This window comes from Medicago sativa, chromosome 2 (genome assembly GCF_051527215.1).
Source record: "Medicago sativa cultivar Bolivia chromosome 2, Bolivia_mono, whole genome shotgun sequence".
NCBI classification, from domain to species: domain Eukaryota; kingdom Viridiplantae; phylum Streptophyta; class Magnoliopsida; order Fabales; family Fabaceae; genus Medicago; species Medicago sativa.
In genome coordinates this window covers 58,498,347-58,521,941 of record NC_140750.1, presented here as the reverse complement: position 1 = coordinate 58,521,941, position 23,595 = coordinate 58,498,347, and the positions used below count along the sequence as shown (strand labels likewise).

Below are 23,595 nucleotides of genomic sequence, written 5' to 3'. Positions count from 1 at the left end.
AATAGATTGGCAAAGACAAGGACAGTCGAGGTCTTCACCTGGACGAGACCCATGGCACCGCAAAGGAGTCAACGTCCTTAACCACTTTGGTAGAAACAACACCTCAAATCGATGTGCAACATAGGTTAATGACCTCAACGAGATACTAGGAACCACCTCATTCCATGATGTATACCGGTATAATGCTTATGCGCTACATAACCTCAATGCATAACCAACATTTGGATAGCTACCATGTTGTTCCTACATATTAGGACCACATTCAAATTGGGTACGCGCTTCCACCCATCCGAGGCTCCGTTAGAACAAGTGTATGCCCATATATGCCTAAATCACTCCTACTAAGGGAATTCAATAGGATCAAATAGGCTTCCCCGCCTATATGGGCGGCTGGTTACTCCAATATTATTTGTATTAACATTGTAAAACACCATACTAAAGATAAGGAGAATATATTTCAACCATCAAGGAGCCTATCACAAGATGGACTACTATAAATCAAGGGTCTCACCTCCAGGTATGATTTTTCAATTCTATCACACTTATACACACTAACCAAGTTCGTTAGAGTGCCATTTGTAGGAACCTTCCCCTGCACACGTTTTAGTGAAGAACTAGGAGAAGGCGCATATGATCAGTTACGAAGTACCCAGTCACCGGCGAAGGGAGAACACCCGTTATCAGAAGGTAAAACTGGTACACAAGGTAGGGCCTTTATAAAAATTATTACACAGGCCTCAATAAATCACACCATGTCTTAAACTAGGAGCCAAATTCCACCGGAGAATTCCTAAAACGAAAAACATCAGCAGAACCCTACCTATAATGGCAAAATTAACAATAAAACTACCAGGGGGAACGAGAATCCCCATGATTTCCCATAAAGAGAACAATGACCGCATTTATGCCAACATGATGCCTTACTGAAAATGCAAGTCCATAATTACAGTAACACTTCCACCGCTCTTGGCAATGTTCCAAGAGTCTTTCTCCCTCCTAATGGCATCATGACTCTCGCAGTCACAAACAATTAAGAAGATGTAGGGCTCAAAGCCTAGAAACTCATACATGAATAAGATGTATGAACAAATTCAAAGGATCAAAGCCAAGATAACAAAAAAAGAGGAAGCGATGTATATCTCCTCCTAGAAAATCCAGTTATCATGATTTTAAGAGTTCCTCAAGAGTATGAGCAAAAAGTAGAATCTCTTTGTAGGGACCCAAGAAGAAAGAGACAGAAGGAGGATGCTACAATGAATAGAGTGTGCATGGTACGACGATTCCGCTTTGGCACTATGGGGGAATGCTACGACAAGAGAGACCAACATGTGCACTTCACCTTCTTTTTTGTTGGATTGAAGATTAAACGAGCCTCATATTCTCTCAAGACCATAGTCATTCCATGCACACTAAAGCGAGTTGATTTATTTTTGTTCTCTCATCTCCCTATTAGATCGGTAAGAACTTGGAAGTAGTTGGAGGATATATTTGTGCCTCGATTTACTACATGTCGTATCACCTAAATAAGTTCGATGTGCCTAATCTGTCTTAAGTAGCTACAAAAAAATACATTGAAGGTTTTTATATATTCTTTCAATGACAAGACATCCCAAATCGGAGACCTGAATCTTGTTGTTTCCCTCAACAAACTCGTGCCGGGACTTAAAACAGGACCTTATGTTGACTTTTTGGAAAATCAACCCTATGAGAGCCTAGATGAGCGGTGCAAGTGAGCAAGACATTAATAGAAATAGGGAAAGTGTTCATAGATTGAAATAGATACTGAACTTCACCCCCTACCTCACTAAGCGACCTCGAAGGATCTCTGAATCGAATGACATCCTGGAGCGGATCAAAATAGTTATTTCAAGTACCATAAGATACACGGTCGCTTAATGACGAGTACCATAAAATACTTATTTCAAAATACTTCTTTTTTGTTTGATATAACGGAAGAGTGTGATACGACATTTTTGAATCCAATATGAATGCTGAATATGTGGGATACTTTGAGGTCACACTTTAGACTGACTGTCTACGAAACTTAATTTCAGAACTTCGACTAGTCGACATTGTCGCTGAAAACTTATTATGATAATCCTCAACAGTCTTCTCTAAACACAAGTATTGCAAGGGTGCTAAATAACGGAATAGAAATAATTTGCCGTTAAAGAAGACATTCCGAAACATATATTGTCAATTGAATAAATAAGCATAAATCACGACCTAGTACCACTCGGTTACCAAACTGAATTAATCTTGCTAAATGGAACTAATGCAAAAGGAATGAAAACAATGCTCTCCACTGAAATTTCTTAATCGCGTAGAATATTGCAATTTAGAAATAGTGCAATCGGAGAATAGGAGAAATCAACTTACGCTTTCTTCAATTGATTTTGTTCAAACAAGAGGGAAAGATCCGGGAAAAAACCCCAAAAGGCCAACACTGCAATTAAATCAAGTCAATCACACAACATTCCCAAAATTTTGGGAACTCAACTAGGGAAGTAACGAATAGTTCAAGGAGCATCAAAGCCACTAGGGTTTCATTAGTATGAGCAAACCTTCATAATACAAACTAGACTATTGACCCGCGCTGTCGCGCGGATCTCTGGATCAATTCATTATGATTACAATTAACTCAAGCATGAGGAAATAAAATTATCATTCTAGAATATGGCTCATCTATGAATGCAACAAACATAAATTTTAATTTATATAAGCAAGTGAAACAATGTATAATAAAATTAAAGTACATTCTGGAAAATTTCCTTGTAAACGACATTAGATGTCACACATCTATCTTTCCCTTCTTCATCAATAACCAATATCTTCAAACACCATTAGATTTCGATCGGAAAGACATGAATTCAAAATGCCTTTTTGGAATATCAGAAGAATCCTTGAGCTCGAAAACAGTGGTTCCTCCCATGAGATTAAGCTTGTAGTGGTCTGGAAAATAAAATCATTTTGTGCAACCATAAACTTTTCAATCACGTATAATGACACCTCCTCAAACTGATCCTTAAACAGAGGCACCAAATTCTTTCTTACATTTGCATGGATTTTTACACCCTAACACAACAAATCCAACTCAGTTTGCAATACATCACTTACATTCAATTTAAACCATTTCTTTTCATATAAGCATATATTGCAATTAAAGTCAAAATAATAATTAACAAAGTATATAACAGAACCAAAATTATTTAATATTAAACCTGAATTGGAGTTATTACTAATGTAGTTTCAACACAACAACCCATGGGAAACATTCCAAAGAACCACATCCAATACCTTAACATGCAAATGTCGTACCCAAAACTACAATCAATCAAATTCTATAGAGGAATCAACAACCTAATATGAATGAACATGTCTAAACACCTAACATGTAATATAAAGTTTCTACCCTGACAATTTACCTTCTAAGTTTTAATATATTACGACTCTTTTTTGTTTTGTTTGGCTTTACATACTCAAAGGAAGAATTACTTCAAGCAAACATAATTTTCACATGTGTGTTACAGTACATTAGAGTCAAGACATTACCTGATCATCAAGCAAGATCATATGCATACGGCCAACTTCATTAGGATTGAAACGGCCAGGAGTAATTCAAAGATTAACCACCCTAACTTGGATCTGGAAGTCAATCTTTCCACCAACAATGTCTGCAAATTTTGTGATTTTTGAAGCTTTTCCTGCCCAGCAAAGAACATGTTAATTATGTACAAAGAATTGAAACAATCCATGGAGACAAAAAATATTAGAGAATACAAAAACAAACCTTTGCCTGCCATGGTTAGATTCAACCAACTTTTCTAATGAATTCTGATATGAACTTAAGCTTTTCTGAGATAATGTCCAAACAAAACAATGGTAACATGAATTTATAGTAGTGGCTTAGAGGAAAGTTTCAACACAGAATTACAACGTAATAAATGATGTCCGGAAATTGTAGGTCTCCAGGGTATCTCATAAATTTGGAGGTCAAGTTCATGGTAAGACAAAATCACATCGACCACACAACCTGATTCAAAAACTCTACTCATTAATGAGTTAGTTGTGCCTGTCATCCTATCAATGAGCCTATCACTTTGAGCGCACAAAACAGTAACTAATGAGTATAGGTATGGCAATGCTCATATCAACCCCTCTTATCACCTTGAGCACCACAAAACTAATTAATGACACAAAGTGGTTGGACAGTATGTGTTTGCATTGGGTACAGGTATGCACTGATGATTCTTGAGAAACTAAACACTTGCATATATCTTCATAGTGGCTGCAATATGAAAAAAGAAACCTGCAACGCAAAACTTCTTAATCAGTACATATCATGTGACATATTCAAACCCTAAACATCACGTATTCAAACCATAGAAGTTGGTAATAGTTGCTAAGATTGGTTTTCTAAAGTGATAGTTTCAGATGCACTCTGATATGAACTTAAGTATATTGAGAGAATGGCAGAAATAAAACTCAAAGTAACTCACATTTATAGGAATAAATCATAGGACTTGAGCAATTCGATTTGGCCTTGAGACAAGGAAATAAATGTTGTCTATAAGTTGCGTGTCTCAATGGTGTGTAATTAATCAGATTTCAAGGGCATTGTAAGACAAACTTACATTGAGCACATAAAATGCAGTTGAAAGTCTTCGCATTAATGAGTGTATGAGCTGCAAGCTCTCCCACCAAACCAACTTAATTATCATCTTGAATGATGCCTAGGGCATGCAAATAGTTTGCATTGGTTAAACACAAAAGAACGGCTGCATTTGTTCCTAAGCAATACATGGCTGCTGTCATAATTAATGAACCATGGGGCTTGCAAATACTTCGTGGGGTCAACACCAGGTCATTTAATACATGCAGTTGGGTGATTAGGGCAAAATTGCAAGGCGCCAAAACAGGGTTTAGGCAAAAGAGATTAAGCATAATGTGGGCCCTTGCTGCAATTAGGGTTAGGGATTAACTCCTATCAGACTACCTTTGATTTTAAGTAAGTAAGATGTTATTCTAAAAATATATAGTAAAATAGTGTACAATAAAATACACACCTTAAGAGCGTACTATAATAATGGTTTTATGTTTCCAGTTTGCGTATAATAATATGAGCGCCATATTGTGGCTGAAGAGTGATCGTAGAGGATGGAGCATGAGCATAGGTCGGTGAAAGTTCAAACGAAAAATGTTGCAAAATCATTGACAATGCCATCTTTGCTTCCATTAGGGAAAAGTTTTGTCCAATGCAAATTCTAGGACCCCATCCAAATGGAAAAAATGAAACTCTTCCATTTGTTGCTTTGGAAATTCCTCCCGAAAATCTTTCAGGATTGAACATTTTAGCATCATCACCCCAAAGTTCGCAGTCATGGTGAATCAAAAGAATTGGTAAGAAAATCTCCACTCCAGCAGGTAGTGTTAGATTTCCAAGTTTCACATCTTTCTCAACATTTCGAGCAAGGCCAACTACGGGAGGGTATAACCTAAGAACCTCGTACAAAATCATGGTGACCTATCACAAAAAGATTAATGTTACATGTTAAGGCCAAGCAACAAAAAAGTCTCGATAAACAACAAAACCGGTTTGTCTTGAGGCTTAAAGTGAATACAAGATTAGTGTTAGAATTTCCTGATAAAACATGCAACTCTTGATTAAAATTGTACGAAAATGCAACACATATCACGAGTGTGAAGATAATAAAACAATACTTACGATCTTTAGGTTATTTAGCCCATCAAAATCTGGTTTTCTGTCGCCAAAGAGATGTAACACTTCCTCCCTCGCACGTGTTTGCCAATCAGGGTACCTACTCAATAATATCATTGCCCAAACAAGCAAAACTGAAGTAGTCTCTGCACCTGCAAAGTGGAACAACTTGCATTCCTCGACTACATCATCAAGACTCATTCCCACATCCTTGTTGTTTTCATTTTCGTCAATTTCCTTGCGATTTGAATCAAGAAGAATGCTGAATAAGTCATTCCTAGCGGGCTCACCTGCCTTTAATGATTTCTCCCTCTTGTTAATCATATCTTTAAGCGAAGAGTTTATTTCTTTGTCAATTTTGTTCATCCTTCTATGGACAATTGTAGGTAAAAACCTACAAACAAAAATGTTGAAATAATGACGGAAATTAGAGACCGGAGAAATAAATATTAAAATACTATGATATAAATATTAGTCTTACATCCATAAAGGGACGATAGATTTCATGACAACTTTCACTATAAGTTCAGCTTGCTCTCTTTGAAGTTGAAATATTCTTTTTCCTTCTTCATAACTACTTCCAAACGCTGTTCGAGAAATAGCATCACTTGCTAAATTTTGCAGGGAAGGCCATATGTCTATTTCACATGATCCATCCGAAGACAACATTTCCTCCCATTTGTTAATCAAATCATTGCAACTTGTGAAGAAAGCCGGGGTCATAATCTGTTGTATATTCATAAAGAAATGACTAAGAGTTCAAATTTCCAGTCAAATTTAGTGTACATATAAATTAAACATTCAAATTTCATAGTATATTGTTTAGAAACAAAACTATGTAATAGAATTTGTCACACTAGGATGCATTTTCTGGGAAAGCAACACAAAATAAAATGAAAAAAATACACACCCTTGCTCACATACATAATGTTTATTAAAAGGTAATTATTAGAGATATTTAAAGTTATAGATTGAAGATAGTTTATTTCTAATAATTGGTTAGCCTGTATAAAAGCATGATGTAATTATTTTCGGTTAAATTCTATAACTAACTGATATATTCTATCAATTAATAGAAATGTAACTTCCTAAAATTATATAAATGTTAAAAGAGATATTAAAGTTAGTCAGAAAATTAAAGTTATTTGAAAATGATTACATCAAATCTATATGTAAGCTAACCAATTAATAACAAACTAACTTATAATCTATAACTTCGTATATATCCTAAACAGAAACTAACCTTCAACTTTTCTAAATGGAAAGCAGGGTTGATTAGCTTTCTATGCTTGCTCCACTTTTCTCCCTCATAATTAGCAAGTCCAGTAGCTAGTAACTTGAAAATCTTATAATTAGGCTTTGGGAATTCAAAGATCTTATTCAATACATCTTTTATTTGCTCAGGTTCTGTGAGAGTCACCCTTGGTTTTATTCCAAACCAAATATAAGAATTCTTCCCTGCGTACAATAAATAACACTATGACAATTTATTTATTTTTTGTTATTCTAGGAAAGCTACTTACACCATCTTCTATGTGTGTGGTGTTAACTTTTATTTTTTATTATTGTCCATCTTGTAAGAAACTTCCATTCCTTTGACATCTTATTATACGAGATTTTCTTCAATACAGCCATAAACTCCAGTGGGATTCCATAATCTAGGAAGCATATTGAGGCAATTAATGAATTATACTTTTTCAGCTTCTAGCTTGTTAATTAATGTAGTGAATTTATGTGGCTTGATCACGATGAGTTGCATGTTAGTTGATGTTTTAGACAAGATTACAAAAGAGATTATGTATCTAGTAGAGGAATATATCCTGTCAAAATATCTCTAGATGCATGAACAAATTGTAATGAAAACATGAATATTTTTTACAAGAATATTGTTTTAAATGACAAATATTAGTATGACAGATGTCCCTTGACTAGGAAAACAAACAAATCGAGAAATGAATAAAAAATTTCAAGTATATTTATTTACATGTTTAGTGCATATATCGATTTAATTATTTAATTGTTCACATGCGTCACAAGAGAAAAAATCTTTTACATTATCAACTGATTTAAAATAAGGTTAAAACTAAATGAATGATTTTGATTGATGTCAACTCAAACGGTTAACTTTCATCCACCTTTTGTTGATGGATAATGTAATTTTAACCATTTTTTAATATATATTTCTTTTTTGGTTTTATCGGTTCTCTTCACTTTAGGTAAATTTATCTAAACCCGAGAAATAGTGTAAAAACTTAAGTCTAAGAAAGTTGAGAAAGATTACTAAAAAAAGATAAGGGTGTGAGGAAGGTATATACAGCACAAACGAAAAATCTTTTAACCTCTTTGTTTTGTTTTTAATATATTTTTTTCTTTTGTCTAAAAAAAAAAAAAAAGACGACATGTTATGGCACATAGGAATAAGGTTGAGCAAAAGAACAATCATACCATGAATTTTCACACTATGTTGGATGTAGGGAATTACACGTGGTGTTATATCATCGGAAAGATTCATGGATTTTGATTTGGCTTCTTTTTCCATCTTAAAAAGATCCTTTATGTCCCCAAGCAAAATCCTATATGAATTCCCTTGAAGGCCTTGTTCTCTTAAGAGCCTCTCTAGCTTCTTTGGCTTCAACCACAACAAATTCAACACCTTCCATGCCCATATCAAACCAAGTGTTTCAATGATGAGAATAATCCCAGAAACCCATTCCATTCTCAGTTTGTAATTGGTGAAGTAGAAAGAGAACGTCCTCACAACTTTCTATCTTATCCTTTTGTTCTTTTCGGTCCGGCTTTGTATTTTTGCAGTGAACAAGAATTAGATAATTCCTCTTTGTATTTTTTGACAAAATATATATAGGCTTAAATGTAATTTTGATCCCCCTATTTTTAAAATTGTTAACTTTTGATACCCCATTTTCTAAAACTAACATTTTGATACCCTAGTTTAAAAGTCAACAAAAAAATTTGGTCTCCTTCCTCTCAGAATGATGTGACATGCTCGTTAATGATGTGGATCTTACATGACAATGTCGACATGATACATCATTTGACACCTCATTTCCATGTCATTTTAATTAAAAATTATATATTAAAATATCAAAAATTGGTCATAAAGATTGGATTGAAAAAGGAATTCTTGTTATCATTTGATTCCGAGAAACATCTTCTTTGATTGCCCTGATTATGTTTCATTTGTGTTCTAATTTTTCTCTGATCGTACAAAAGATTGCGAGAAGTTGGCCGATAAATTTTTAGTGGTGGAGACGATAGCAAATTGAGAGGGTGTAAAAAACACTAAAAGCCGTGGTGATAAAAGTAATGAAATTGGAGGCCTAACTCATCCTTAAAAACAGGTTCTTCAGGTGAGGATTGCCTCCTCTATATAAACTCTTATCAAGAGTCTTATCTATTCGATGTGGGACATGGGTTTTTCCCAATACACCCCCGTCAAACCCATGTCCCGCATCGGATAGACAAGACTCTTGATAGGAGTTTATATAGAGGAGGCAATCCTCACCTTATAAACCGGTTTTTAAGGATGAGTTAGGCCTCCAATTTCATTATGGTATCAGAGCCTCCTTCAAGATTCGTTGGGCCATCCACCATTTATATCCACGCTCTAGATGTCCAGGCCTGGGCGTGAAGGGGTGTGTTAAATAGTCCCACATATGTCCAGGCCTGGGCGTGAGGGGGTGTGTTAAATAGTCCCACATCGGATAAAATATGGTCTAGTTCATGTGTTTATCAGAGCCTGTCGAATTCAAGGACCACCTACCGATTCACGCATCAAGCCCAAAGAGTGCTGCTGGGCTTGACGAGAGTGTATTGGGAAAAACTCATGTCCCACATCGAATAGACAAGACTCTTGATATGTGCCTCTGTCCCACATCTAAGAAACTCTTTCAATAGTTTATCAGAGCCTGTCGAATTCAAGGACCACCTACCGATTCACGCATCAAGCCCAAAAAGTGCTGCTGGGCGTGACGGGAGTGTATTGGGAAAAACTCATGTCCCACATCGAATAGACAAGACTCTTGATATGTGCCTCTGTCCCACATCTAAGAAACTCTTTCAATAGCAAAAAGATATTACACTATATTCTGTCAAAAAAAAAAGATAGCATACTCTAAAATTTAATTTTAGAATAAGCTATAGCAAACGAGCCCTTATTTTCTTATAAAAAAAAGAACTTTTGTCATTTTTAAGTGTTTGTTTAGGATATTTAATAAAACCATTTTATAAAAAAATTACTCTAAAATGAAAAGCTATTAGGATTTGCTTTTTCCAAAATCTAATTTTTTTAAAAATATGGAGTTTACACATGAACTAACTGACAATATATTTTTTTTTAAAAAGTGATTTTTTTTTTTTTTGTAGTAAACAAACCCAAATAACTTCAGATTTGTTTTAAATCTCTAAAAAAATAATCTCTTGATTTTTCGAACATAAAATCTATTTTTTTTAAAGCTAAGACAAATATCTTCAGATTTGTTTTAAATCTCTAAAAAAATAATATCTTGATTTTTCGAAAATAATCTAAAGAGGATTTAGCCTCCATAATTGGTAATCCAAATCGAAATAAAAAACATATTTCGGTTTAAACCACCAATAACACTGAATCTTCACCCTTTCATAAAGAACCTCCAAGTTTTCCTCCTTCCACTAAAAAATACGCATGTTATGCTCTTTCCAAATATTCCAAGCAATAGAAAGCCAAATAGCATTTAGCGAGGTGATTCAAGTTGAGACATGTTGGACATAAAATGTCAGTACCTTTTTCAAGGTATATTTTCCAGTGACAACTATGTTTTCTTCACACATAAGACTCGAGCCTCAAACTTTCACATTTTTGTTTTGGTTCGGAAAAAAAAGGTATATTTTTTGTCCACACATGATCAATTATAGTTTTTTTAGTCTCTCATATCGCTCGAGTCATTATCATGTCCACGTATATTTTATACATAATTGTCACTCATATTTAATGATATATATATATATTCAACCAACACATGTAATTAAGAATTCATGTAAAAATAATGGTAATTAATACACTACAAGAAATGTTGCATTTTGCCAGGGGTGGAAGCCCTGGCAAAATGCAGAAAGCCTTGGCAAATGGACGTTTGCCAGGAGTTTTGCTAGGAGCAGAATCACCAGCAAATCTGCTCATCGCAAATGACTTTGCCAGGGCTTTAGCTCCTGGCAAATTTGCAGGCTTTTGCAGACTGTGTCAGCATCACATCAGTCATTTTCAAATCATGCCAGGAACATTGCCAGGGGTTAACCCCTGGCAAAATGCGTACAATTTTTTTTTTTTAAAAAAACGTTTTTAAATTGTTTAAAAAATCAATATATTAAAATTTAATAATTAAAATAATTTTAAAAAACGTTTTAACAAGAAATAGTTTATACTTATTATGGTATAAAACTGCGGGGGGTTTGTTGCAGAGGTTGAAAACACCGCAAATTGTTATAAAAAAAATTAATCACCATATTGAAACATTCATTAAAATATGATCAAAGTTGCATAAAAATTAATCACAATATTGAAACATTCATAAAATATACATAAGTATGCAGAACTGCTCAAGACTATTCCTCTGCAGATATATGTAGCATGAAAGTGCTAAAATACTTTAAAATTTAAACAGGAAAATAATAGTCAGACAATTATAAAGAAAGAACAAGATAAAGTTTAATATCCACATACATGATTCAAATCTATATATATCTTGAACACTAACTGATATTTCTGTACGTCTTTTGCCAACAACAAGTGATTTACTTATTTGTTTAACCAACCAATCAAACAAGGCATGCATATATGGACTTTGCCAAATTAAACAAAATTAAAGGAGAAAAAGGGAATCAAACTTAGTGTATACAGGATTGCGCCAGTAAGGCCAATGTTGTTTCCATAACTCTTCTCATTACAATAGCTGCAGCCCTTGCATCTAGCCCAGAAGTTGGCTCATCCATGAATATTAGTGAAGGATTAGCAACCAACTCAACTGCAATAGTCAGCCTTTTGCGCTGCTCCGCTGAGAGACCGCTAACACCAGGTAGTCCTACTAATGCGTTTTGCAGTGGTTTCAGTTCCACAAGTTCCATGACTTCCTCAATGAACATCTACAAGCATAAGTCATTTTCAAACTTAAACATAATAATTCCAATGAATGGTAAAATCTCAAGTGATTAAAATACTAACCTTTATGGTTTCAGCATTGATGTCAAGGGACGATCGGAGCCATGCTGAATAGAACAAAGATTCATAGACAGTAACATGGGGAGAATGGATATCAGTTTGCTCACAGTATCTTGAATAGACATAAACATGGAATCACAAGCAACCAACATATATTCTAAACTAACGGCAAATTTTGCAGCCCTCAGTGCACCATTGCAAAACTAAAGCGAGAAAACATGCCAAATTGCCAATAAATAAAATTGTGCATTTAAATATATATGAGCATAACGAAAAATAAAAATAGAGAATAGAATAATGCAATCAGCTGCAACTTAGAAATTTATTCAGTTACATCCTCCATACATAGCAAACTTGTAAGAGATAAAAAAAGTATTGACACCAAATGCCTCTCGCAAATTACCCACAGCCCATAACCACACAACAAAACATACATTCTACAAAATAAAAAAGTCTACAAAACCTTCACAAATCACAATTAAGGGATCATATTAGACTTTTTGCAAATGTGGTTAAGCTTACATTTTCATTTTCCACTCTCTCCTTCTCTTCAAGTTCCTCCACCTGGTGCATTCTGTGGTCGAGTTCTTTGGCCTGGGCTTCAATGTGCTGCTTAAGTAAACTCAACTCTGCCCTTAATGGAGTTAAGAAAATATGCAAAGAAAAAGAATCACGACGTCAGTAGAATGTTCACTAAAGTATAACATTAACATGTCTATAGGGCTCTGACTCATCATACTAGAGTATAACATTAACATGTTCACTAAACCCCCACCATAAATCAAGCAGATGTATGTCAATCAATAATTTAATATATCTTAAAATTCCGAAGAAGCTATTGCATGCTACTAATCTAGCATAATGTAACACCCCGTTCTCCCAACAACGTAATATTAATTATTATAATCAGAGTAAACTATACAACACGGAGTGTCACACTGCTAATCAAAATTTCATAAATAGAAATATCTATTTATTTAAATCCAACATTTAGAATATCTTAATAAACTGCAGCGGAATAATTCTTTAAAAATATAATTTCAACCAAAATTCAACATCAATGAAAATCTTGGCACAAAGGCCCCAACATAATTCAACTTTATTTTCGACAACGATAAACTCTAATAGCAAGTCTTTTCCCAAAATATGTGATACATAAAAGAAATGAGAAGACATTCGCAACGATTTCCCCATCCTAGTATGTATCAGAGCCCTAGACACTGAGCCGACCAAACCTACAAGTCATCAGTACCTGCACATTACCCACGGTCGAGGCAACATATACGCAGAAGGGGTGAGAAACTTATCCAATAATAATAATGTATGCATCAAATTAATGAAAACAACAAGCATATCACAATAGACATCATTAATAATGTATATAAATAAACACATAAGCAACGACATAATTATTTTCAGCAACAAGGTACAGCAACAACAACAACAACAACAACGTTATCACAACGACACGACAACTCGACAATGCGACAACGACAACAACTCGACAATGCTACAACGACAACGACAACTCGACAATGCTACAACGACAACAACAACTCGACAATGCTACGACAACAACTAATGCATCATGCAGGTGGTACCAATCTACGCGCGTTGAATGCTAAGCATTCCAGGGCATAAGCCCCCAACAAATTGGATGGTTAAAGCATCCCAGGGCATAAGCCCCCAACAGGTGAATGATAAACATTCCAGGGCATAAGCCCCCAACGGGTGAATGATAAACATTCCAGGGCATGAGCCCCCAACAGATGTGAGTATGCAAATGGACTCAACTTGTGTATATCAACATACAACTCCAACAACAACTACAACAACAACATATGTGCCTACAACAATTATGACACACTCCCCAACTTAGACATTAGATGATACAACAACGTCAACAACGGAGGACAACAACATAACATATATATAAAATCAATTACATTCATCTCAAGGTTCAAAACATCCTTCAAAAGCAATTAAGTTTTGATCAATATCACATAATCCAAATACTCATAAAACATCTCAACTAAGTCCCTAACACTTAAGTTTGAAGTTGGGAAACCAACCATAAGTTTTGGACTAACTTGGGAATAGTTATTCTAAGTTTTCTTAAAATTTTCTGAAGACCCACCTGGACTATTTTTATCATAACTCAAAATCTACAAATCTTTTCCACTCCAAACCAAGGCCATTATAAAGCTAACTTAATTATCTACAACTTTCATGTTTACATCAAAAGCTAATTCAAAACAGAAATGGGTGAAAAAGCACAAAAAACGCAGAAACCGAAGTTCTGTCAGCACGAAGAAAACAGAACGTTGGCACGGCCCGTGCCATGCACGGCACGGCCGTGCTCGATTGACAGCACAGCTTTTTCTTCGTTTTTTTTCCGTTTTCACCATTTTGCGCATAAAATTCAAACCGTTAAGCGGATTTCAGTGCCGTTTTCGCCTACACGCTCCTGACATTTCCCTCTATCATAATCTACAGAAACATTCAATTTTCCACCACTCAAAAAAAAATCGATTTTTCAAACCTCACATAATCACTTGTCTGTCGAACATTCAGACACCGGCGTTTCAATCGAAAGTCCCAATTTTCAATCCTTGATTACCCAAAATACATTTCAACAGAAGTTTTCAGGTTCAATTAGACAATATAGCAATCAAATAACATAGAAACATGCATCAACATCACAATTCATCATATTAAAGCAATTAACCTAAAACTTTCTAACCCTAATACCAAAACACCACAATCATCAAAAATCAGAATTATACATATTATTAGTGAAAGGAATCCCACCCTTACCTTAGTTTAGATGAATCAAAAGCTTACAGAATCGATCCTCCTCTTCTCTTCGCCTCTTCTAGGTTTTCTTCTCCCAAAACTTATGTTTTCTTTTGTACGTGAAAAATGTTTCTGCCTTCTCTCTATTCTATTTCCCAATAAACATAACCTCTCCTTTATTTTTCTTAACTCCCTTAAACTAACATAATTACTAATTAACTCCCATTAACCAAGATATTAATATTTTACTCCTATTTTTATTTCTCCTAATATTTCCACAAATAATAAAGTCATATTCATTTAAATAATATACAACCACATAAATCATATATTTCACATAAAATCACATATAGATATAACAAATAAAATTATATAAAAATACTCACACATCTACTAAAATATTAGAACAAAAATGGGGCGTTACAACTCTCCCCAACTTAGAGAATTTCGTCCTCGAAATATTACCTCAAGCAAACAACTCAGGATATGATTCTTGCATCTTACTCTCCAACTCCCAAGTAAGGCTTTCACCAGTTGCTCCTCCCCAAACAACTCTCACTAGAGGTATCTCTTTACCTCTCAACGTCTTCACCTTGCGATCATCAATCCTCAAAGGTAAAATTTCTACCGTAAGGTTGTCTCTAACTTGCACATCATCTCTAGGAATGACATGTGAAGGATCCGCTACATACTTCCGAAGTTGCGACACATGAAACACATCATGCAAGTTCGAAAGATGTGGTGGCAAACCAACTCTATAAGCCACCGTGCCAATTCTCTCAGATATTTGATAAGGACCAATAAACTTCGGAGTCAACTTCTTGGACTTCAATGCACGACCCACACCGGTCATAGGAGTGACTCTCAAGAACACATGGTCACCCTCTTGAAACTCAAGGTCCTTCCTACGCTTGTCATGATAGCTCTTCTGTCGACTCTGCGACGCTTTCATATGCTCTCTTATCATCTTGACCTTCTCCGTAGTCTGCTGAACTATTTCAGGTCCCAACACGATACTTTCGCCCGACTCAAACCAACATAAAGGAGTCCTACACCTTCGACCATATAAAGCTTCGAAAGGTGCCATACCTATACTTGAATGGTAACTATTGTTGTACGTGAACTCTATCAATGATAGGTGACTGTCCCAAGCTCCACCTTGCTCAAGTACACACACCCTCAACAAGTCTTCTAATGATTGAATCGTTCTTTCTGACTGACCATCTGTTTGCGGATGATAAGCCGAACTCAACTTCAACTGAGAGCCCAAAGCTTCTTGCAAGCTTTTCCAAAATCTCGAAGTGAACCTCAGATCTCTATCCGACACAATACTCGACGGGACACCATGCAACTTCACAATATTATGAATATAATTCTCCGCCAACTGAGCTACTGAATAAGTGATATTAATAGGAATAAAATGTGCCGACTTCGTCAATCTATCGACAACGACCCAAATGGCATCATGCCCTCTTTGAGTGTTTGGCAAACTCGTCACAAAATCCATGGAGATGCTATCCCATTTCCATTCTGGCACATCTAATGGTGTCAACAAACCAGCAGGCTTCTGATGTTCAACTTTCGATTTCTGACAAGTCAAACAAGCATATACAAATAGTGCGACATCTCGCTTCAACCCAGACCACCAAAACAGTTTCTTCAAGTCGTGGTACATCTTTGTAGCTCCCGGATGGATACTCAAGCTACTTCTGTGACTTTCTTCTAAAATCAACTTTTTCAATTCATTATTATCCGGGATACAAATCCTGCCTCGGAATCTCAACACTCCTTGATCCTGAAAATCACCATCTGCAGTCTGATTACTGGCAACCATTAAGTCTACAAATTTCACATCAACCTCCTGGGCTTCTTTTATACTCTTCAAGAACTCATTATTAATTTTTAACATACCCAACTGCACACTCTGAGGTGCCAATTCACAAACAAGACTTAAGTCTCTAAACTGTTCCAGCAATTCAAATTCTTTCACCATCATAGCCGACATGTGCAACGTTTTCCTACTCAAGGCATCTGCAACCACATTAGCTTTACCCGGATGGTAATTCAAGCCAAAATCATAATCTTTCAACAACTCTAGCCACCTTCTCTGCCTCATATTTAACTCCTTTTGATCAAATAAATATTTCAGACTTTTATGATCACTAAACACTTCAAATCTGGAACCATATAAATAATGTCTCCAAATTTTCAACACAAAAACCACAGCAGCCAACTCTAAATCATGTGTAGGATAATTCTTCTCATGAATTCTCAACTGTCTAGAAGCATAAGCCAATACCTTACCATCTTGCATCAGCACACCACCCAAGCCTAACTTGGACGCATCACAATAAACAACAAAAGGTTTATCTGGCTCTGGCAAAATCAAAATTGGAGCCGTCGTCAATCTTCGCTTCAACTCATTGAAGTTATTCTCACACTGAGCATCCCACACAAAAGCTTTACCTTTACAGGTCAACTGAGTCAATGGAAGTGCCAACTTCGAAAATCCTTCGATAAATCTTCTGTAATAACCAGCCAAACCAAGAAAACTTCTAATCTCCGTAACTGACTGAGGAGTCTCCCACTGTGATACCGCTTCAACCTTCGACGGGTCTACAGCAATACCACTACCAGAAATAATATGGCCAAGGAAACTTACTTCACTTAACCAGAACTCGCACTTTGACAATTTTGCATACAACTTCTTTTCTTTCAGCACCTGCAACACAATCTTCAGATGTTCTGCATGCTCTTCTTCAGTCTTAGAATAAATCAAGATATCATCAATAAATACAACAACAAACTTATCCAGAAAAGCATGAAAAATTCTGTTCATATACTCCATGAACACACCTGGCGCATTAGTGACACCGAAGGGCATCACTTTATACTCATAATGGCCATACCGTGTCCTAAAGGCCGTCTTCTGCATATCTTCATCCTTCACCTTAATCTGATGGTAACCTGACCTCAAATCAATTTTACTAAACACGCGAGCACCCACTTATTGATCCATCAAGTCGTCAATTCTCGGAAGTGGATACCTGTTCTTTATCGTCACTTTATTAAGCTGACGGTAATATATGCACAATCTCATGCTACCATCCTTCTTCTTCACCAACAATACCGGCACTCCCCAAGGTGAGACACTCGGTCTTATAAACTTCTTATCAAGCAAGTCTTCCAACTGCTTCTTCAATTCTGCCAACTCGGAGGCTGACATACGGTAAGGAGCCATCGACACAGGCTTCGTACCCGGTACAAGATCAATCGAAAATTCAACCTCCCTCTCTGGTGGCACATCTGGAATCTCATCAGGAAAAACTTCAGGAAATTCATTCACAACGGGCAATCTATCAATTACCGACTGATTCTCTTCAGACAAATACGCCATTAAAGAAAACATCAAGTTTCCATCATGCTCTAACTGCTGCAGCTGCTTGGTAGATAAAAATTCTGCTCCACTCTCTTCTTCAGCAGAAGAAAAGTACACCGTCTTTCTAAAACAATTAATATGAACATGGTTGTACTCCAACCAGTTCATACTAGGGATTGCATAACAAATAACAAACAACAACAAGGACAATACAAAATTGTCACACAACACTACTAGGCTCGACACGACTCTACTAATTGGCAGGACAGACCGACCTGCTCTGATACCAATTGTAACACCCCGTTCTCCCAACAACGTAATATTAATTATTATAATCAGAGTAAACTATACAACGGAGTGTCACACTGCTAATCAAAATTTCATAAATAGAAATATCTATTTATTTAAATCCAACATTTAGAATATCTTAATAAACTGCAGCGGAATAATTCTTTAAAAATATAATTTCAACCAAAATTCAACATCAATGAAAATCTTGGCACAAAGGCCCCAACATAATTCAACTTTATTTTCGACAACGATAAACTCTAATAGCAAGTCTTTTCCCAAAATATGTGATACATAAAAGAAATGAGAAGACATTCGCAACGATTTCCCCATCCTAGTATGTATCAGAGCCCTAGACACTGAGCCGACCAAACCTACAAGTCATCAGTACCTGCACATTATCCACGGTCGAGGCAACATATACGCAGAAGGGGTGAGAAACTTATCCAATAATAATGTATAATTCATCAAATTAATGAAAACAACAAGCATATCACAATAGACATCATTAATAATGTATATAAATAAACACATAAGCAACGACATAATTATTTTCAGCAACAAGGTACAGCAACAACAACAACAACAACAACAACGTTATCACAACGACACGACAACTCGACAATGCGACAACGACAACAACTCGACAATGCTACAACGACAACAACAACTCGACAATGCTACAACGACAACAACAACTCGACAATGCTACGACAACAACAACTAATGCATCATGCAGGTGGTACCAATCTACGCGCGTTGAATGCTAAGCATTCCAGGGCATAAGCCCCCAACAAATTGGATGGTTAAAGCATCCCAGGGCATAAGCCCCCAACAGGTGAATGATAAACATTCCAGGGCATAAGCCCCCAACGGGTGAATGATAAACATTCCATGGCATGAGCCCCCAACAGATGTGAGTATGCAAATGGACTCAACTTGTGTATATCAACATACAACTCCAACAACAACTACAACAACAACATATGTGCCTACAACAATTATGACACACTCCCCAACTTAGACATTAGATGATACAACAACGTCAACAACGGAGGACAACAACATAACATATATATAAAATCAATTACATTCATCTCAAGGTTCAAAACATCCTTCAAAAGCAATTAAGTTTTGATCAATATCACATAATCCAAATACTCATAAAACATCTCAACTAAGTCCCTAACACTTAAGTTTGAAGTTGGGAAACCAACCATAAGTTTTGGACTAACTTGGGAATAGTTATTCTAAGTTTTCTTAAAATTTTCTGAAGACCCACCTGGACTATTTTTATCATAACTCAAAATCTACAAATCTTTTCCACTCCAAACCAAGGCCATTATAAAGCTAACTTAATTATCTACAACTTTCATGTTTACATCAAAAGCTAATTCAAAACAGAAATGGGTGAAAAAGCACAAAAAACGCAGAAACCGAAGTTCTGTCAGCACGAAGAAAACAGAACGTTGGCACGGCCCGTGCCATGCACGGCACGGCCGTGCTCGATTGACAGCACAGCTTTTTCTTCGTTTTTTTCCGTTTTCACCATTTTGCGCATAAAATTCAAACCGTTAAGCGGATTTCAGTGCCGTTTTCGCCTACACGCTCCTGACATTTCCCTCTATCATAATCTACAGAAACATTCAATTTTCCACCACTCAAAAAAAAATCGATTTTTCAAACCTCACATAATCACTTGTCTGTCGAACATTCAGACACCGACGTTTCAATCGAAAGTCCCAATTTTCAATCCTTGATTACCCAAAATACATTTCAAAAGAAGTTTTCAGGTTCAATTAGACAATATAGCAATCAAATAACATAGAAACATGCATCAACATCACAATTCATCATATTAAAGCAATTAACCTAAAACTTTCTAACCCTAATACCAAAACACCACAATCATCAAAAATCAGAATTATACATATTATTAGTGAAAGGAATCCCACCCTTACCTTAGTTTAGATGAATCAAAAGCTTACAGAATCGATCCTCCTCTTCTCTTCGCCTCTTCTAGGTTTTCTCTTCTTCTCCCAAAACTTATGTTTTCTTTTGTACTTGAAAAATGTTTCTGCCTTCTCTCTATTCTATTTCCCAATAAACATAACCTCTCCTTTATTTTTCTTAACTCCCTTAAACTAACATAATTACTAATTAACTCCCATTAACCAAGATATTAATATTTTACTCCTATTTTTATTTCTCCTAATATTTCCACAAATAATAAAGTCATATTCATTTAAATAATATACAACCACATAAATCATATATTTCACATAAAATCACATATAGATATAACAAATAAAATTATATAAAAATACTCACGCATCTACTAAAATATTAGAACAAAAATGGGGCGTTACACATAACATACACTATTGTCATTAAAAATTAATCTTTTTTTATTTTTTATAAATTCACATTAAAAAAAAAACCTTTTTTTCTTCCAAATAAATGAAATAAATTAACAAGAAGCATATACCATCGAGCCTATCAACAGCCTTGGAAGCTTCATCAGCATATTTGTAACGCAGAAAAGCGAAACCTCTCGATTCACCAGTCCTTTCAAAAATACAAGAAAAATTCAACAAATAAATAAATTTGATAAATGAAAAACTGGGGGAAATTTAAAAAAAAAAACTTTTTTAACACCGTCGATCTTTGGGGATGAAGATGTCAATAACCTTGCCATACCTATCAAACAACGGAAATAGGTCATCGACGGTGGTACCTAGAGGAAGCAAAATACGGTGTTAGGTTAATTAGGTTAAAGATAAGAAGAAAAAAAATTGAATTGAAAACAGAGAGAAGAGAGAAAAGGGTTTCGCTTACGGAAAGTGATGTTGAGAACGAGGCGAGAGTAGGTATCGGAGATGTCTGGAGGATCCGACCTACCGAAGTGAGACATGGTTGATTTCTCAGAATTGGATTTGATATACAGAGAAAGTGAGAGTGAGTGTGGATGAAAGTAATGAGAAATCGATAGATATATTATCTAGGGATGATGATAAACAAATTTTTTAGGTTGAAGATAAGAGAAAAAAATTGAATTGAAAACAGAGAGAGAAGAGAGAAAAGGGTTTGGCTTAGGAAAGTGGGTGAAGAGGATAAGATTCAGAGATTTTTTTGGTAAAGTGGTAATATTTTGGGTGAATTGAGTAAAAAGAGGTAAAAAAATAATATTATAACCCCCTTTTTTATGATAATCGGGTCCCACCTCTTCTAAAGTCATTTGCCAGGGTCATCCCTGGCTTTGCTCCTGGTAAATTTGCCAGGAGTTCTTGCTCCTGGCATAGTTCTCTGGCAAAATGCAACATTTCTTGTAGTGATACTTAATTTAATAATAACCCAGTTGTGTTTACTTGGGACCTTTGAGTAGGTTCCTCTTCAAGGTCACATGTTCGATTCTCCCCAGTGTCAATTTGAGTGTGTTTTAGCTTCTTCAAAAAAGAAAAGAAATAATAATTCATTTTTTTTTTTTTTGTATTACAAGGCTAATCAAAACAAAAACAGCAAAAAGAAAAGGACAAGAAACAACAACTAATCTCTATAAAAGAAAGTTCCCTTTGCGTATATGAATATGAATAAATTTAAATTTAAATTGTAAATAACCCTTTGTTTATACAACTAAAAATATTTATGTATATTCGGTAAAGATAAAAAAATCTTCATATAAAAAGAAAAAAAAGACTTCCCTGTAAGCATAATTTAGTTGGCAAGTAGAATACATCGGAATTTTTTTCGCCGTAAGCATAATTTCTTCTAGCCAATAAGCTATTTTGCAAAAAAAATAATAAATCGAATTACTTACCTTTTGATGTATTCTCATTGTTCTTTTTTGCAGGGTGTTTATTTTTATCCGTTCTTATCACATATTAGAACAAATAAACTTGATAAAAAAAAATATGTATCCTAAGTCTTACTTGTGAAAATTTTAATATGATTTATTAATCTTATATAAAAAATTTATGGGTTTTTAAAATTTTCCTTCTATTTCTTAATGTAAACAAGGAAATGTGAAAATGTTTTAACTTTTACCAATTTTAATAAATAAGATGATAAGAACAAAAACTAACATGTAAGATATTTTCTCACTATGGGTTTTTATTATTTTCCTTCTATTTCTATTTCTTAGTGTTAAGAGTTTGATCATGTAATTATAAAACTTAAAAGGTTTTGTTTTGTATCAAATTAGTATTAAGAGTTTGATCATGTAATTATAAAAAATAGTTCAAATTTCATATGAGACGAACTAAAAAAACACCGTTTTCACAAATCATCCTATATACTTCAGGTTGACGAAGCTGTGAGATGCAACATCCTCTCAAAAAGATGGGTAGGTCTTTGGAAACAAGCTCATCGTATTGAATTCAATGCAAAACACATGATCAAATCCATGACTCAACTCTTACACAAAGGTTCTTTTGATCTCTCTCCATATATGAAAAAATGAGTTTATAAATATGGTATTCAAATCTTTCAATTGATGTATCGTCACTCAGGTGAGTTATCTAGTTCTCGATTTCATTATTTTAAACACAATCTTTCAACCAGGGAAGTGAATGCTTGGATTAATTTTCTCTATACTTTGTTATTGCTATCAATTATAACTCTTTACCTATGTCTTGATATTTTTGTTGAATTAACAAAGTTATATCAAAGCAATGTCATTAGTGGTGGTGGTGGTTTGGTTTTGATGATTTTGTGTTGGCGTGGAGTTTTATTTTGTTAGGACCTCTGTTGTCAAAACGGAAAAGCAGTACGGCCATCCGAAAAATTGACGCGGCGCGGAATGCGGGCAAGTATTGGGCGCTATTTCAGTAACGCGAACACTAAAAATAAAAAATATATTATTATCTAAGGAGTAAGAAAGTATGAAAAATATATATTTAATATTAGCATAAATGAAAAGTTAAAGATAATTGATTGGTTTTGTTTTAAAAAATAATTAGTTAACTTTTATTTTTACTAAATATCTAATTGATTTTTAATATTAATATAAAATGCATTTAGTATTAATATAAATGAAAAATATAATTAATATAAATATCTAGTGTTAATCCCATTGTGTATACTTTTTTTTTTATAAAAATTAAAAAGAAGAATGTCCAAGTATTTTGATCCAGTTTCAAGCCCCATTATGACCCAAAGAAAATGATCAAAAATTAAGACCCAATATTTACAACTCAGCCCAGC

The 23,595-nt window shown here is 35.0% G+C and overlaps 2 protein-coding genes across 5 annotated transcripts; both read right to left on the bottom strand.

The window, feature by feature from the left end:
• Positions 1-2,065: 2,065 nt before the first annotated feature.
• On the bottom strand, positions 2,066-8,490 carry LOC146949294 (cytochrome P450 72A68-like). 4 transcript variants are annotated; one of them, XR_015027215.1, is made up of 10 exons: positions 8,165-8,490; positions 6,963-7,177; positions 6,201-6,445; positions 5,726-6,113; positions 5,067-5,524; positions 4,635-4,958; positions 4,500-4,542; positions 3,791-4,309; positions 3,553-3,704; positions 2,689-3,075 (listed from the first exon to the last, which is right to left on the bottom strand). XR_015027215.1 is itself a non-coding variant. In XM_085745361.1 (6 exons), the coding sequence occupies exons 1-5, from the start codon at positions 8,433-8,435 to the stop codon at positions 5,093-5,095; spliced, it is 1,551 nt and encodes a 516-aa protein (XP_085601487.1). In that variant the 5' UTR covers positions 8,436-8,490; the 3' UTR covers positions 2,066-2,446; positions 5,067-5,092. The 4 variants fall into 4 exon arrangements, 3 of the variants coding, with proteins under 3 accessions (XP_085601487.1, XP_085601486.1, XP_085601485.1); XM_085745361.1 differs by lacking the exons at positions 2,689-3,075; positions 3,553-3,704; positions 3,791-4,309; positions 4,500-4,542; positions 4,635-4,958 and adding an exon at positions 2,066-2,446; XM_085745360.1 differs by lacking the exons at positions 2,689-3,075; positions 3,553-3,704; positions 4,500-4,542; positions 4,635-4,958 and having other exon boundaries at positions 4,200-4,309.
• A 3,230-nt stretch (positions 8,491-11,720) lies between these two features.
• On the bottom strand, positions 11,721-21,307 carry LOC146949293 (serine/arginine-rich splicing factor SC35-like). Its single transcript, XM_085748510.1, has 6 exons — positions 21,232-21,307; positions 21,052-21,130; positions 20,882-20,961; positions 12,453-12,559; positions 11,934-11,977; positions 11,721-11,854 (listed from the first exon to the last, which is right to left on the bottom strand). The coding sequence occupies exons 1-5, from the start codon at positions 21,305-21,307 to the stop codon at positions 11,936-11,938; spliced, it is 384 nt and encodes a 127-aa protein (XP_085604636.1). The 3' UTR covers positions 11,721-11,854; positions 11,934-11,935.
• Positions 21,308-23,595: the final 2,288 nt, after the last annotated feature.

Coding starts and splice junctions, on each gene's coding strand:
- LOC146949294 (XM_085745361.1), bottom strand. CDS start 8,435: ATGGAATGGGTTTCTGGGATTATTCTCATCATTGAAACACTTGGTTTG. Junction 7,178..8,164: donor ACATAGTGTGAAAATTCATG/GTATGATTGTTC, acceptor TATTGTACGCAG/GGAAGAATTCTTATATTTGG. Junction 6,114..6,200: donor TCTATCGTCCCTTTATGGAT/GTAAGACTAATA, acceptor TTTTGTTTGTAG/GTTTTTACCTACAATTGTCC.
- LOC146949293 (XM_085748510.1), bottom strand. CDS start 21,307: ATGTCTCACTTCGGTAGGTCGGATCCTCCAGACATCTCCGATACCTAC. Junction 21,131..21,231: donor CGTTCTCAACATCACTTTCC/GTAAGCGAAACC, acceptor TGCTTCCTCTAG/GTACCACCGTCGATGACCTA. Junction 11,978..12,452: donor AGAGAGTGGAAAATGAAAAT/GTAAGCTTAACC, acceptor TGTTCTATTCAG/CATGGCTCCGATCGTCCCTT.